Genomic DNA, 17,447 nt, shown 5'->3' with positions numbered 1-17,447 from the left:
CACACACACAGCCAAACAGAGGAAAAACAACCACTTGCAACAGCATGGCTCACATTCACTATACTTGGGTGTGTGCGCTGGTGTGTGTGTGTGTGTGCATGCGTGTGTGTGTGCGTGCGTGCGTGCAACACTCGTGTGCTCTGTAAATCCCTGCAGCAGGTCAGTTAAAACCATATGGAGTTCTGACATGTTTAGAGCTAAACTAATGGAGCAAAATCATCCCCCAGCAGAGACCTTCGCATACCACTTTCACAGATGCACAGCAAAGGTGAGGGTGCGCGAGGGGATGAGAAAATCATCTTTCATCTTTCGAACATCTGAGTGTCTCGCTCTGAGTAATTATAATCATAACAAATCCCTGCTTTCTTCCTGCTACAGGCTGTTTCACCCCACCAAGGTTAAGAGCCAGTTGTTCCTTTTGTGCGAAGGGTTACAGGGTTTGTTGTTTGTGGTTCTCACCAGTACGCGGGCAAGTTCAGCATCTTCCCATAGACGGCAGCACTGAAGGAGGGAATTATGGGTAAGAGCGGAGACGCCCGTTCACTGTCCAGCAGCGTCAACCCCGCCTGCAGCTCGAAGACCTGCGGAAAGAGAAAGAGCGAGTGGCAGAAAAAGGATGGATAAAAAAGCAAAAGGAAGGAGTCTGAAGTTTAGAGTGGGGATTGCTTTAGTACTCCTGTTTCCCTCCGCAACAGTGCGTTTCCATCTCACTAACACACTTCATTCACACGGAGCAATTCTGCTCACATGGGAGAGTCCCATGTGTCCCCCGGTGTGTCGAATATCATCTCCAGCACTCCGACACAGAGACCTGTGCGTATAGTGTGTGAGCGCGCGCCGGTGTGCGTACGTGCGTGTGTGGAAAAACACACTGCTGTTAACCCCACCGTGACCTCCTGATAGGCACTCTCAGTGTGCCTGGGATGCGTCACAACCCTAATAAACCCCCCCCACCCCACCCCACGCAAGTTCCCCATGCTTCCTAAACACTGAGGGAAAAGACATAGCTGAGTCATTCCTGATGTCCCCGGATTGTTTAATTATTAGTTCATTCATAACACAGATGAAACATTAAGAAATAAAGAAACAGATTTAAGAAGACTGAATGTTTAGCAGAGAGGAGATTATAGCAGTTTTGGGTGTTTAACAAGCATGCGCTACTTCTAAGTTAAGACTACTGTAAATCCATGATGGCTTGACGTTCGGAAAAGTGCATCCAGCAGTTACATTACGGCCAAAGTTGCGCGGTCAAAGTCCAAATGAAAACAGGTGGGTTTATATGCATCACACCTTGTCTGCAATCCTCACACTTACATTCTCTGTAAAATCCTCTTAATGCTCTTAATCATTTACAACCCTGCAAGTTCCACAAATCCTCAAATATATGGTTTCACCCAAAAAAAGATTTTTTGTGGGGCTGTTAGAATGGGTAGATTGTAAATGTATTTTCGGTTTTTTTTTAATCTAAATCAGTTCTAATGGATTAAAAATTGTAATTCTATTTTTACTTTAATTAAAATTTTTATTTGCTTTGCTTATTATAGCCTATTCTTTCAACCTCATTCATGCTAGTATTAGTTGGGTTTTTTTTTTCAGAACAATAAATAAAATGTCTCCACAATGGCATTAATACATGAAAATCTAAATATGAAAACATTTACTTCTGTTGAAGTTAGCATTTAAGGTTAGAAAAGGGAAATAATACCAACAGCAGTAGTGGGTAAAGTAACACACAGTTAACTTATTACCAGAAGTGAGCAATACGATGATGTCTGTTAGCAGTATCAAATAATATACTTTTTCATATTTTTACTTACTCAAATATAAATATATAGCATACCATGGAAACAACTGAGTGTTTCCGTAAAAACAATTTGAGACATCCCGTGAATAATAAACAGTGGTTTAAATAAAACTGCACAGTAACAAGTGGCAGTAGAAAATAGCCCATTGTGCAATTTTTTTTTCTTTTACCTGTTATTTTTAATCTTTGTTTGTATATGTGTGTCTGTGTGTTTGTGTGCATGTGTGCGTGCGTGTGTATGCGTGTGTGTACCTTCAGGTAGCAGTGTGTGTAGCAGTGGTGCAGCAGGTTGTCTGAGGGTTGGCTCAGGCTGCTGACAGTACGGGTGAGCTCGGGCCCATACATGGGCACGGAATGTTCCAGATTCACTCGCTCCACCTGCAGGCGGAGGGCTGGTAGAGGCCTGGATGGCTGTAGCAGGAGAGCGCTGGCCTGCGCAGATGAACCCTGGCAGAGGGAACGCACGCGCGTGAGCGGGGCGACCTCCGGCCCTGCGTGACGCGTGGCGGGGGTGCGTGGGTTTGAATGTCTGGGCAGTACCTTCTGACCCAGTATGGCAGGCAGAAGAATGTGCAGCCGGTTGAACTCCGCCATGGCGACGGTAACTGAAGCTTTCAGCAGCGTGACGCTCGTCAGGCGCGTTGGGATAAACTCCTCCAGCACTGCCACCTCGTCCTGCCCTGGAGGCGTGCGGCACTCCTCCACCACGTCTGGAGGGCGAAAGGAGAAGAGAGGGAGAGAATGAGAGAGGGAGAGGCAGGGGGGGGGGGAAGGGAATGAAACCTGAAATCTTTCATGGACTGGGTGAATGGTTTCGCACCCTGGCCCAGAGCCCACCTGGCTTGGCTTTGCAGTAGGGCTCGTACTCGTGGTCCATGGCACAGGCGGCCATCTTGAGGATACGATGGACGGCGCTGCTGTGGAGCTGCAGGTGCAGTGGGCCAATCGCCAGCCGCTTCACCGATGTCTCCTGAACCAGCAGCGCGGGCTCCTGCTTTGCCACCGCTGACACGTCCTGTAGCACTGCGCACACGCGCGCACACACACACACACACACACACACACACACACACACACACACACACACACACACACACACAGTGTTGAGCTGCTTTTAAAGCTGCCTGGCAAAGAGGTTGTTTCTTTGAAACTCATTCCTGCTCTGGCAGTGAAATGACCCACCATAATAATAATAATAGCAATAATAATAATAACAGTTTTAGTTATACATTAGCTTGCTCATACCCAGTGATGCATTAAAAAGAATTTAAATATAAAATTTAAGGAGGCACAGTGGCGTGTGTGCGCGTGTACGCGTGTGTGTGCGTGCGTGTTTTCCAGCACAAGCAAACACGTATGCAGACACACAAGGTCAGAGAACCCCACTCCCGACCGGCGGTGTGCCGGGGGACAGATTTACTGCTGTCAGACGCTGTCGCCTGCAGAGACACCTGTAGGAGCAGCAATGAACTGCATGCACATACACGCCAGGGAGGGATGAGCACTCCAAGTGTCCGAGCTCTCTCACTCTCTCTCTCCCACACTCCCTCTCACAGTTGTTTTCCACCTGCAGCACTCTATAACGGACGCGGGTGCTGAGAGAGGGTGAGACAGAGCGAGACGCACAGCGAGAGACAGAGCGAGACGCACAGCGAGAGACAGAGCGAGACGCACAGCGAGAGACAGAGCGAGACGCACAGCGAGAGACAGAGCGAGAGACAGAGCGAGAGACAGAGCGAGTTCAGATCCGTTAGGTTTTTGCAGAGTGTGGAATCGGAGGGCTCGGATTCCAAACGTGATTTCGAGAGATTAAAAGTGCAACGGGTAACGGCACATCCTCTTCCCATTCGGCCGGGCCAGATTAGAGTTAATATCAAACATCTGTCCGCTCGTCCAGCCTCGGAGGGGCAGGCAGAGAGAAATTAGCTGGGATTTGCAGAATTAGAGGCCTCTTCATTCGCTTCTCGCCTCTCGCCGCCGGCGTTATTGCGCGGTGAAGTCAGCGCAGAGCGCGACCCCGTTTTGGGTTTCGTGTGCGATGCCGGTGGCGGCCTGAGCCCAGCGCCGCCTCGTACCGCATTCCTACAGGAACGTGTCATTTCAGCTGCACTGGAAGACGTGGAGAGTGATACTTATCCGCACCTCAGAAATTAGCCTGACAGCTGAGACTGACACTATCTTTGTTTGCTTTACTTTAGATAATTATGTGAAGCTGGGGGAAGGAGGGGGGGGGGGGGGGGCGACGACACCGGGAACAAAACTCGGGGTTATGGGGGGGAGCAATCAAAGTCTAGGATGTACAGTGAGTCAGCAGTCACACTACACTGTCTCTGGCACTGGGCAGAATGTGTGAGCCTTTCCATTAACTTTCTTTAAAGACCAAATCTGGTAATTGAAAAATAACAGAATGGTTCAGAGAGTTTGATGGTGCACCGAAACGCAGCATTCAAGATGGTCCGACTTGAGAAGTGCTTAGAACAGCAGAACCTACTTAAGTCAGGCAAATATTAACAGAGAGAGAGAGGGCGAGAGAGAGAGAGAAAGAGAGAGTGTGAGAGAGAGAAGGGGGGGGGGGGGTCTCTTTGCAGGTGCCGGTGGGGTAAGGCAGGCATGACGTGCCCTGCAGTTGGGGTGAAGCTCAGGCCAGGAGCGTCACGGTGCCACTCACTCTCACACACGCACACAAAAGATCTCTTGTCTGACAAACACGTGCGATGGGTAGAAAAGCGAAGGGAACAGATGAGACAAGGTGGGAGAGACAGTGAAAGAGAGCTGAGGGATGAGTAAACAGCCAGGGCGAGGGCTGAGCCGGTACCTCTGCCGCTGGCATTCTCCATTGTGTAGAGGTAATCCAGGTAGAAAGCCCCAAAGCGCTGCAGGCCTGCAGCCTCACTGTAGGTCTCCTACCGCACACCAGAGGAAACGAGGTCATCAGTATGACACGGTAGATCTCTCTCTCACTCGCTCTCTCCAACACACACACACACACACACACACACACACAGCGAGAGCAAGAAGGCCGTACATGTAGCGGGAACATCAGTGGTGCCAGGGGTCAGGAGGTTAAGGCTATTAGTGGCAGGGCTCTTGGGATAGACAATGTAGATTCAATAACAGCAGTGAAGGAACCTCTGCCTGTACAGCCCGAACTAATCAGCTACATAGCTAATCACCTAACTGTCTAGCGGGCTAACCAGCTAACAGGCTAGCAGGCTAACCAGCTAACAGGCTAACCAACTGGCCATCTAATCATCTAACAGGCTTATTTGGCTTATTTGGCTAAATAACTAAAAGACTACTTACTAGTAATATCACCAGTGCAAGTCTAAGAAGCTCATGTACTCCTAGCGCAACCCTCACCTACAATACCCCTCCACCACATCCTGGACTCCCAGCCTCACACGTCCCTGACGCCACGCTACTATCCATTCAAGCCCTTCAAAGTCAGCAGGACGCAGAGGAAGACGTGTTGGCCTGAGTGTGAAGTGGGTAACCTCACGGAAGCCTCCCTGCTGTGCCGACGTGGCCCTCAAACAGTGCTGTGCTTTAGCGCAAAGCCCAGAGCCCGGCGGCAGCTCTCTGAGCCGAGCCACTCGGACAGCAGACTCTAAACCCTCCCGTGGGAGCGTGGAGCAAAGGATGGGGCGAGAGATGGATAGAGGCAGGGATGAAAGAGGCACGTCTGATAAGGAGAGAGAGAGGGAGAGCGGGAGCAGTTCGTTCCCTTTCTCTATCCATCCCTATAACGCTCACTCTCTCCGTCCATCCCTCTATCCCACCCTCCGCCCTGGTCTTTAGCGCCTTACAGCTTAGAGCCTTGAGAAAGTCATGGATAAACTCTCTGGATACTCTGACCAGCCAAACACACACACACACACACACACACACAACAGAATGCTCTTAAATGCTCCACGGACACGACTGACGTGTTCTCAAGGATATTTTTGGCGAACAATAAAAATGGTGATGGTGAACATGATGAAGATGCCGCCGGTGTGAGAGGATACCTTGTGGAGGTTGCCATCTAGTATGAATTCAGCACGGACTCCGTTGTTTTCTGGGCTACGGTAGTCAAAGAGGGAGTTGGTCAAGTAGGTCATTCCTTTAGCGCTCAGACTCTCCCCACAGTGGAAAAACACAGCATCCTGCAGAAGAGCACATGCAACCACACACACCCATGCAACCACACACACCCATGCACACACACACACACACACACACACACACACACACACACAGTACATGTAAGATGGTAACATGTCATGCATTATAGACGTATGATATGTATCATACGCGTGTGTAAACTAAGGGTGTAAGAGCGTAAACAAAGAGGGTGTGTATGGATGGGAAGTCAGTGCTGTGTGTGTGAGAGACATTACGTGTATGGGTGGGTGTGTGTGTGTGTGTGTGTGTGTGCACGTGTGTGTCTGTGTGTGTGTGTGTGTCTGTGGGTGTGGGTGTGTGCGCATGTGTGTGTGTGTTTGTGCCTGGATTCGTTACCTCCTCCATTCTGCCCATGCTCTCCTCAAAGTCTCGCACTCCCATAATGCTTTTCAGGCACAGAGCCCTGCAGCCTACTACCCCAATCTGGCAGTCAAAAAACGTCTCCCCCAACATCAGCGCCTGAGAGACACAGCGAGGGAGAGAGCTGGTGTCTGACTTGCGTTACTGGTAAACGACCGGCAGCAAACGGGTTAAAACGTAGAGCGAAAAAGAAAGGAGATGGAGAAAGAAAAAGTGAAGCATGTGTCATTGCACCTCCACGGTGATGCCCTCCTGTTCCACGCATAGTACCTCCCGGGACTTGACTTTCTGTGGGCTGTAGTAACTGCTCTCAGAACTGCCCTCTGTCAGCTGGGGTGGGGGAGTGATAGCGAGAGGGAGGGAGAGAGATAGAGAAAACGTCAGCTAGGCCGGAGGGGGCTTTGACCAACACACAGAACTGACAGAAATACACCAGCTGACTGAGAGAACGTGCATCAGCGGGTTGCTACGCTACTGTCAATCAGCCATGCTCCCAGGTGTCAACCACTCAGCTGGCTGACAGAACCTCAACGCACAGAGCTCCACTCATCTAACCTCATCTACTGCACTAACTTTAAATGATAGAGGCCTACCAATCCAACACTAAGTCGGGAGCCTAATCACGCTAAACTGTACCCTGTACAATCCTGTCTCGCTGAGAACCATGTGAGAATGTGAGAGAGGAGCAGATGGAAGAGGGCAGGAGAGTGAGTAGTGAATTAATTATTCGATAAAAGTGTGATGAAACCCAACCAAACAAATGGGTTTAAACTGCAGACTAGAAAGAACCCAGAAACCCCCCCCGCCAAAAAAACAAAACAAAAACAGACAGCTGCTGAAAAGCGCTTCAGTTTCTCCATCAGGCAAGTAATAAAAAGGTAGAAAGGGGTTCAGCGGGGTCAGGTCTGACTCGTTCACCCACCCCGGCCGTCGTGAACCGCAGGCTGGGATGGTGACTGTTCAAAGCAGGACTCACTTTGATCAGCTGGCTTCAATTACTACTGAGGAGAAGCGATTCATTGATTAAAAGAAGGGAAACAGAGCAGGGCTAAGGGGCGGCAGATGAGCGACGAGCCAGGAGCTCTGTGCCCCGCAGCTGGAGCAGGAACGCCACTAAAATGGCTGAGGCAGACCAGAGGCAGACGTATTCCGGCCGCACCGGGTGGAATGTTTTTGGCGTTAGAAGAGTGTGAAGGCATGTAATTGTGTGCGTGCAAGCACTTTCAAAAACACACGCACACACGCATACACGCACGCAGTGTGACCAAGGTAAGGTATGAATGAGAGGCACGTGGAAGGTAAGAATCATGGAGAGACTCGCAGCAGAGAGCAAACGAAACTCAACTCTCCATGTGGCCCAGAAAGCCAAACCGCAAACATCCAGACCATTTCGCAACACACTGCTTCACCCAATTCGCATATGGAGCGCTTAGCGACGAGAGCAGATAAGGGGTCTAGTGGTTCACCGCTCTAGACGTGGGCTGTCAGAGCTGGAGGGCGCGGTGGTGAGCCTGTGTTCTCTCGCTCACCTTGAACGTGACTATTGCCTTGGTGCAGTAGAAGCCCACCGCCACGATGGGTTCCCTGAAGGACAGCTGCGTCGGGCTGGGCGGCCCGTCCTCTGCCTTCGCCGTGAAGAGGCCCTCCTCTACCTCATCCTCGCCCGTGCTAACTAGGGCGGGGACGAAGGACCAGGCCCATGATACCCAGCCCTGCTCCTCATCCTCCATCTGCATGTACTGATCCGGGCTGGGGTAGGGAGTCGGTGTGGCTGGGTCGACTCCTTCGCCAGCCCCGCCTGTGGAGGGAGAGGAGAGGAACGTCACCATGCTGGAATGCGTAATCCTGTAGCAGACTGTTGAATCCCGTTGCAGCGTTTTGTGAGGTCAGAGCGTGAGGTGAAGTGAAAATGACGCCATTTTAATTCAGTCTCTCACCCCGACCCTCAGGTAGCCTGAAAGGCAGAATTAACGCTTTTCCTTTTTCCCCTGCTGGTTCTGAGGTATTAGCTCTGAGTTATGAGCACAGCCCTGCCTGCCGCAGGTTCGAGATGTGGATCCAATTAGACAATTCGTCGGTTCTTTGGAGTCTTTTTAAGTGATCGGACTGGTGCGGCTGCTTCGGCCTGCCGCGGTAGCAGACCTGCACCAAGGTGAAGCTGAACCAGGACTCTGTGGCGCATATTAGGTGTAGAGGATGTGGCGTGCGCGTGTGCTGTCGTGTCTGTGTGTCTGTACAGATGGCTTGGTCTGAGGTATGTGGAGTATACGGAGCTTGCGTTGAGCTAGGAATTCTGTGTGTGGGGTTTCAGATGTGTGTGTGTGGGGGGGGAGGTTCAGATGCCCTGCACAGCTTTGCGAGTGTGATTTGCAGGCATTGTGCAGGTCTGGTGCTCTGTGTGCTCTCTGATCAGCCAGTGCACCGACAGGCCAGCAGGTGTCCCTGCATGTTAGAGAGAGAAGCCTGCACACCTGTACCTACCTCCTAAGATCACAGTCTTATAGTCTTTTACTCATTCCCTCACAATTCTCTCTCTCTCTCTCTCTCTCTCTCTCTCACACACACACACACACACACACACTCACTCACTCACTCACACACACACACACACACTCCTGCATGCAGGTAACCCAAAACCATTTCATAAACAAATGTCCAACTTTTCATACACTTCAGACAACATCTATTTCTTTGGCAAAGCTACGGAGAACGGCTGATGGAGTTTAGGAGTTTGTGTATGACTGGCTGTAATCTCATCATCTTCATCATACAATTCCAATGCTACACAGCAGCGACCGTCTTAGATGACCTCGGAAGGCTGAGAGGCATCTGAAATGTGGGTGTTACGCACCACGGTATAATAATAGCATAAAGTTGTTTGATGCAAAGAGTACAAAATTAGGGCACGTATTTATGGAAAAGGATTTGGGTGAAACGGCTAGCTGTAATACTCGCCTGCTAAATTAGCCTCGTAGCACCAGCGCAAAATTAAATATAGGACATAACGGGCACCGATCATCCCTCTTTCCAAGAATACATTTGGCTTGGGAAGTCGAATTTTTTGAACTATTTTTTAATAGTTAAACTGTTTAATTTTTTTTAACTACTTTCAATCCCACACAGTTGCCGCAGGATGCGGCCGAGTGCGCTCACCTGGGATGCTGAGCGCGGCCTCCGTGGCGGAGACGGTCTCCTCTTTCTCCCCGTCTCTGTGAGCACCGATCTCCCCGTAGTACAGAGCCACCGCCAGCTCCAGCACGCGCATGAACATGGGGAGCTGCTGGTCAGTCAGGGACAGCTTCAGACTCTCCACCATCGTCTGGATCTGGAATGCGCACATACAGGTTCACACACGAACACGGGCACGCACACACACACACACACACACACACACACACACGTTAAGTCAATAAATAGCATAATAACAGCCACAACAATAATAAAACATTTAATAAATGCCCCAAATCAGCTTTGCTGCTCATGACAGGCGCGAAATACATGCAAAGAGGGCCTTGCTTAAAAGGGGGGGTGAACCCCAAGCTGAACAACTATCGGTCAATACAGTTAGTCAGTGTAAAGAAGTTAAAGCAGCAGTTCGGCAGGGCAATCTACGGAGGGGGGAAAACGGAGAGAGCCCAAGGAGGAACTGGAGCAGGGAGCCATCTCACTTTGATAACCGCTGGGATTTTGGAATTGATATTGTGGTATGTGAAGTGGAGGCGGGTTGTGAAGGAGCACTTGTAGAGCAGGGGGTCCTGATAAAACTCAATCTTCCCGCTGGCATTCCGCTTATCCAAACACACGGTGCAGTCTGCGAAATTTATCACCTTCCTCAAGACCAGCTCAGGAGCTGCGGGGAGAGCGAGGAAAGGTAAGGAGGGAGGATAACAGCAGTAAATCAAAATTCCTCTGCAGCCGTACGGGCACTAGAGGCCTTAACCCACTACAGGGCCGCTTAGAGCTTGAGCACTGCCACTTTTACAAAGACGTGTGTGAGCGTGTGTGCGTGTGTGTGTGCGTGCGTGCTTGCGTGTGTGTGTGTGTGTGTGTGCGTGTGTGTGTAGGAGAGGGAGGCAGCAGCTGTAAAGATCTTAAATGGCTACAGTAGTGACTGGCGTATCTATCATGTGCAGAGAAGCGGTAGGAGTGAGTCAGGCACACTGCCACGCTCAGAATGGAAGTCTTCCACCACTTCAGGATGGGGGGAAAGGTCAATCCACAACAGCCTCAGCTTCCAGCCAGTTCCATTAAGCTTCATTCCACCGGAATACTCACACTAACCCCCCGATGCTAGACACACACTAACTCCGGTACTAATCCTGAATTGGTGGGTCCCCTTCCCGGTTTCAGTGGCTCTGCTTTTTTGCACATTTTGTGGAAATTTCTGTCATCCTTAAACTACTACACTTGATTCATTTCATTAGCTACTGATCAACCTCTGTATGGACTGCAGAGCACATGGTCCATGGTGACTGGGAATCGCGGCTCTAAATGCTGGACTAAGTCTATTGTTAAAGATTAAACTAAACTCTCAGAGGCTAGATGACTCACTGGCGATGTCCATGAAGGCCCTGTCCCATAGCTCATCCACTGTGTAGCACTCCGCGGACGTGATGTTCACTGACAGCACGATGTCATCTTCCACGTACTTCAGAATCAGGTTGTTCACCACGATGTTCACATTATTGATGACACGGCGAATAAGACTCTGAACATAGCCTGCAGCGAGAGAGAGACAGACAGACGAACACAGAGGAGACACGAGGGTGCTGTAGATGGATGTAATGATTATTGTCTATTGTGTGACTTGCGACAGCAAAATAACATTTTCAAAACGTTTATTCTCTTAACAGAAGGAGCCGTTCCATTGTTCACTTTTCCTTTCTTTCGTAACACGGGAGATTTGCTCCACATTACATTCTGTGATACTGACAGAAGAACAGACCCTGTACAGCACCCAACAGAGCATGAATGCAAGCTCCTCACCGTAGAGAGCGTCACAGTAACTCATCTGACGCCGTCTCATCGGCCTCCTGTTCGCCCGCTGCAGCGAAAAGCAGGGAGGCTCGTGAGCACCGAACCGCCCGCGCTGAACCACAGCAGAAAACACCATGCACGCGCTCTGTTTTGAACGCCGCCGCCGGCACAGAGCTCGACGAAGGGTGTGCGAATTTCAGATGTGCCGTTGAAGACGCCCTGCTGGGGAACGAGGCCGCGTGCTCGTGCGCGCGCATCATCCTGTGGCATTACGACGTCGTGCTAACTTGCTATTCGCGCTCGGGACCAGAAGCTCCAGAGGAAACATGCATGGTAAGGTCATTGCTCACCACAGCACCACTCCACTCCAGATATTACAGTCCAGGGACTTCCAGCAGTAAAATATGAAAATATATTGCAATAAAATCGTCCCGACCACAGGACCAATGGCATTATTCATCCTTCTCGTGCACACTTTAACTCGCTCCCTCCCACTTTACCGTATAAAACTTTAATGCATTTTCCTTGTTGTCCAACTAAAATGTTTGTCTTCCTGTAAGTGTGCGAGCAGCCGCGTGTGACCGCATTGCAATTAAGACGGCCGGGGCCCGGGGCAGACGAGCCTGCCATTTCTGAGGCCAGCTCCTCGCCATTCCTCCAGTGGAGGGAAAAAGAGGCAGGGGGACTTGGAAAGACTCGGGAGAGTCCCAGCAGAGAGTCTGCAGTCCTACTGCCTCTGACGCACCGTGAGAGGGGGAATAGCAGCCTGCTATGACCCACTTAGGGCGATAGTGGAAATAAGACACAAGCCTACCCTGGGCCTCCCGTGGTCTACAACGGGCTCCGGTGCCTTTAGCCCACAGGGACGCCAAGGGGGTGTCACACCGGGGTATAATTTCTGTGTGTGTACGCATATACGGCTGGTGTGTATCCTTCTGGTGTGGGCATGATTTTTAGCAAGTGTAAATGTGTGTGTGCGGTGTGGGTGTGTGCATGCAAGCATGCGAATGTTAGTGCCAGACATCAGGGTCGGTCGACACGCCGGTGCTCCACACCTGCACCCCCGGGTCATAAAACCAGCCCTACCCCCTGCTAGTATTGCTCTGGATCCAATTCACCCTCGTTCCCTCCCTCCGCTCGGAACCCTCCATTCCACCACGTCTCCCACCCCACCCCCGGCTTCTATAAAGTCATGCCATCGTGGCACCTGTGCCTGGTCCAGGGGTAAGAGCTGCTCAAAAGCTGCTCGACCGTAAAAACGGCTGGAAAAACCAACGGCTTTTATGTGCTTCTGGAGTGTGCAGCTCTCCACGGCGCGGAGGCACAGGAAAGGAAGCCAATAGCAGACCTGCTGGCCTTCTCCTGGATAGGGAAAGTATTAGCAGCTATTAGTGCTGCCAGTAGTTGCCAGAAGGAAGCATGTGCTGGAGCAGCAAGGTCAGAGGACAATGATCACACTGTATGTTTGTCCCTGTGTTTTTTTGGTTGGGGTTTTTGTTTTGGTTTTTTTTTAACAGACCCAATCGGGGTGGGGTGTGGAGTGTTTGGAATAGCTACTGATGCAAAGGCACTGTGCTCACATCCGTGCAGCACAGCCAGTGCCTCCCACTGCATTGGAGATCTCCGAGTGGAAGAAAGTGATACACACGCTGACCGGAGTTTGAGGGGGGGTTTTTTTCCTCTTCTGTGTGTGTCTGTGGCTATGACTAAACCCTAATAACCCTACAAACACACACACACATACGTAAACACAGATGCACACCCTCTCATGCAACGAGATGATTACATGATTGCATAATAATTCTTCAGAATTATAGCAACAGTAGGTTTCAGTAGCCTTCAGTAACCCTAGTTTCTAATTGTTCCTAAACCTAATTCCTATGGTGCATTAAGCACAGTTCTGGAATGTAAAAAAAACAAAAACAACCAAAACCTCATTAAAAAAATAAATCGCTAAAACATTCCGTATGGCTGGATGCCTGTAGCTTTCCAAGTCATACACTTATGTGAGTGTGAAGGCACCGGCTGTGATCTTTTAAAAACCAAATAAAGAGTATATTGGGGGGGGGGGGGGAAAAATCACTCAAAATAGGAATAACTAAATCAAAGTGAAACAAATTAAAGAAACAAGTAAAAAGTCAAATACTGCACTGAATACTGTGAATCAGCAATCTACCGCAGTGAATAAGTAACTGCTCCAGTGCCTGATCTGGTGGAGCGCTCCCTCTCAGTGAGGATGATATGACAGTGCTAGCCAGGCCAACACTGTGGCCTGCTGAGTCAGAGTCAAGCAGAGACACCAGATTCACGCAAACAGACCATCCAGGGACTAGGCCTTCAGGACCCCTTCACCAAAGATGAGCCGTGCCGTCACGCTCAGAGCGCACAGCGCCAAGCGAGTACTTAACATAGGACGGCTATGTTCTGGATACATAAATGTGTGTCTGGTTGAGACTATGAGGTAAGATGCCAAGTCTGACAAGACAATGCGTGCTTATTTTATGAGACATCTGTGTGGCATTGAGATCTGGTTGAGAGACACATGCACTGACACACACATCGTTGCTGAAAACAATCCAGGGCCAAAATCATAAAACCTACCGCCAGATTTAACGTGACATTAACAGCAAACAGCGCCATGGTAACATTCACAAAGGTGGACTGTCTGCATATTTTACTGGTCGCTTGATACGTGCTGCTTCTGCATTTCGTCCTTGTTCGCATAGGACGTTATCAATTCATAACGGAACACCGTCCGGCAAAAAACACCACTAGAACCTGTCTGATGGTAAATGTCCTGGTAAGACATGATGTGATCACACATGCAAGTCATCAACAAAATTCAGCACATGCATCCATTTAGCTAAGTGACAAAATTATTTGGGGTGAGCATGATGGCAAACTTTGCAACTGCAGTAGTAGTAGTATTGCAGAGGAGGGTGACTTGCTTGAGCAGGATCTCAGAATGCCATAAAGTCTTGCCATGAGAAATGGCAAAGTAAGTGTTATGGATATATAGATTCTAAACAGATATAGACTGAGATTAAATTGTTCTGCTCTGACATGATTTAGAAGTCGTCATCAACTCAGTTACAGATGGGTTAGGTTTATGTAACTGGCAGTTTTCAGCGTACCACTGGTCTCATGACTGGGGTTGGTCCGACATCTGTCTCTTGGCGTGGGTCTAAATATGCATGACCTCATTTACAAGTCAATTTTTATTGGCCTTCGCATAGATTACAGGTGTATTTAGTCACTGAATTTGACACTGGTTCCCTTATTACTGCCATGGCAACATTATGAATAGGAATTAAATACCATGTTGCACATTTTGCATGGTATAGTGCAGCATAACTTGACATAAGTTAAAACCTCAAAAGAGGTAAGAATAATAATAATAATAATAAATTGGGCACTTTGTGAACAGCCATTACATAATCACACAAACTCTTTGACCAAAAGTAATAATACGGTTTTCAAAAATGTATGTACTGTAACACCAAAATGACCTGTCTCCAAGTTCTTTACATTTATAAATGCGATGCTTTGAAAGTCATAAGCAGGAGTTTGCAGTAAATGTGGGGCAGTAGCAGTAGCCAGTTTAACTGATAGAGAGTAAGTGTAATGAGAGCTGATTTTTTTTCTTTAATGCATGAGCACTCCGCTAAATGATGTGGCCCAGGGGCAGCAAGTAAATAAAGAGAAAAGGGGCCATTAGTGATCCCTGAGGAATACAAGTGTAACAGTAGCAATACTTGATACCAACAGCTAAATGACAGAAAATGACTGCACCGTAATTTACTGCATCAGGGTCGGTTGCACCAACAGGACTTTGGCATGGTCGTAAGATAAGTTGGTCGTAACTTTCTGGGCATAATTTTAAGACTGTTGCACCAACCGGTCACAAACTCAATTTTCCCCAAGACCAGATGTAACTTTTATGCCTTGCCAGGAGCAGGCGTGTAGACAGAGTCTATACCTTTTCTGTGGTAACAGCTTTTAACGGTGGTAGCTCAGTGGTTAAGGCATTTAGCTGATGCTTTTACCCAAAGCAACTTACAATTAGAACTGAATACAATTCGAGCAATTGAGGGTTAAGGGCCTTGCTCAGGGGCCCAAGAGTTACAACTTGGCAGTGGTGGGGTTGAACTACTAGATGAGTACCTTATCCACTGAGCTACCATTGTCCATTGTAATGGCAAGGTTCATTATAGACATCCTTTAGACGTCTATAATGAACTATAATGAGAGAGAGCTGTTTTTTATTTGTCATTTCGCTGCTTTGTTTAGAGGTTATTATGGCTTTATGTAAACTATATAATTAAATTATGGATTTCACCTTCTGTGAAATTACTTTTGGGTTTTGTTTTGCTCTGTAGTTGGAAGTCTAAGTTAGCAGAAAATAGCAGATTATCTCGCCACAGCAGTTTTGCTTCATGGTAGCACAAGTTGCTTGGCAACTGTCATTGTTGCGCGTTTCACATGGATGCACACCGCTATGACTGGTCTTAACTGAGTTTAGGCATAACTTTACTTGGTGCAACAGGTGTAAACCCTCTTAGCTACAACCAGTTTAGCAATTATGACAGTTTTAGTTAAACCCTGTTGGTGCAAGCAGCCCCAGGAGATTGCTTAGGACATGGATAAGAGCAGTCCTAGTGCACTGCATAGATCAGAAGCCAAACTGGAAAGATTCAACATGCTGTTGGCTAATAAAGCTGGTAGCTGTGAAGCTTACACCCCTCTGTAACATGTTAGCTAGGAAGGAGAGTTCAGAGTCAATAATTCTTCACTTAGGCAGGGTCAAGGCAAGGTCTCTGAAGAATGGTAGCAGTCTTAAGAGAAGTAAGACCAGAGCCAGAAGCCACTGAAGTTGAGGAGAGGCCAGATAGGAGTTGGGGATTCAAATTGAAATAAAACACTGGCGTGTTTGGCGAAAATTGCTGGCGTGTTAGGCGAAAATTGCTGGCGTGTTGGGTGAAAATTGCTGCCGTGTTGGGTGAAAATTGCTGCCGTGTTGGGTGAAAATTGCTGGCGTGTTGGGTGAAAATTGCTGGCGTGTTGGGTGAAAATTGCTGCCGTGTTGGGTGAAAATTGCTGGCGTGTTGGGTGAAAATTGCTGGCGTGTTGGGTGAAAATTGCTGCCGTGTTGGGTGAAAATTGCTGGCGTGTTGGGTGAAAATTGCTGCCGTGTTGGGTGAAAATTGCTGGCGTGTTGGGTGAAAATTGCTGGCGTGTTGGGTGAAAATTGCTGGCGTGTTAGGTGAAAAGGTTGTCAAAAGCTAGATAGCTACCAGCGTAGTCAGGTGAAGGAAAGAATGTGTGGAAATGCTGGTATATACGTAATAACCGTGAAGCATTAATGCTGAGCATTAACACTGGAGTAGTGCTGTCATGGCTGTAGCTGTTCAGTTGGCACACGGTAACAGATGCGGTATACATTAACTGTTCACCTAATAACATGGCTGGTGATTGTGTAACAAGGTATCAGAGTGACAAAGAATGAAAGAGTTTATCTTGACAACATGATCACTAAGCAGGGTGTGCTTCACCAGTGTGACGGCAACATTTAAGCACAACAAATATGAAAGAGCTCGATGTTCTGGATTTTTTCTATCAGTGTCTATAAGCATGGGGTGTACAGAACCAGCCTCACAGCTCATTTTTGGCAAGGGCCTTCTGATAGATGTTTTCAGACAGACTTAAAGTGATTGGAGATTTTAGGTATAGGCCATAACAAGAATGTACTAGAATTAAAATACATGATAAGAATAAATAAATAAAAATTTCAATTAGAATTAATTTTAAACAGTATACTGACAATTACATGTGTGGTTGTGTCCACACGTGTGTGTGTGTGTAGTGAGAATGAGCTCAACAGTACCTGGGTTCACCTGGGCTCTGATACTCACATGGGGGTGTGTGTGTGTGTGTGAGGGTGTGTGTGTGTAGAGGGGTTCCATGCTTTAATAGCCCAGAGAGACGTTATCTCATCCAGTCTCATGCAAGAAGATCTTCCCTTGGTGCGCCATAACCTCACACACAGCTCCTCATCGCTCCTCTCGTCACCCTACTACACTCCCCTCTCCTCTCCTGGGAGCAGCGGAGGGTGAACACCTACAGGATGTTTTGAAATCCTGTC

General features: G+C 48.5%; 1 protein-coding gene across 2 annotated transcripts in view; it reads right to left on the bottom strand.

Annotated features, from left to right (window-relative positions):
* The window catches only part of LOC113576062 (vacuolar protein sorting-associated protein 13B), a 219,085-nt gene that overhangs the window by 177,886 nt on the left and 23,752 nt on the right, over positions 1–17,447 (bottom strand). For both annotated transcript variants that reach the window (XM_035525874.1, XM_035525873.1), the window contains exons 5-16: positions 10,880–11,047; positions 9,997–10,178; positions 9,482–9,653; positions 7,858–8,126; positions 6,563–6,658; positions 6,305–6,427; positions 5,812–5,949; positions 4,620–4,707; positions 2,642–2,827; positions 2,345–2,514; positions 2,057–2,251; positions 460–581 (exon numbers count right to left, since the gene is read on the bottom strand). In XM_035525874.1, the coding sequence (XP_035381767.1) occupies positions 460–581; positions 2,057–2,251; positions 2,345–2,514; positions 2,642–2,827; positions 4,620–4,707; positions 5,812–5,949; positions 6,305–6,427; positions 6,563–6,658; positions 7,858–8,126; positions 9,482–9,653; positions 9,997–10,178; positions 10,880–11,047 (1,909 nt within the window). The remainder of the gene's footprint in view (positions 1–459; positions 582–2,056; positions 2,252–2,344; positions 2,515–2,641; positions 2,828–4,619; positions 4,708–5,811; positions 5,950–6,304; positions 6,428–6,562; positions 6,659–7,857; positions 8,127–9,481; positions 9,654–9,996; positions 10,179–10,879; positions 11,048–17,447) is intronic.

The sequence above is a fragment of the Electrophorus electricus genome, chromosome 5 (assembly GCF_013358815.1).
Source record: "Electrophorus electricus isolate fEleEle1 chromosome 5, fEleEle1.pri, whole genome shotgun sequence".
NCBI classification, from domain to species: domain Eukaryota; kingdom Metazoa; phylum Chordata; class Actinopteri; order Gymnotiformes; family Gymnotidae; genus Electrophorus; species Electrophorus electricus.
This window is presented reverse-complemented; position numbering and strand designations above follow the sequence as displayed.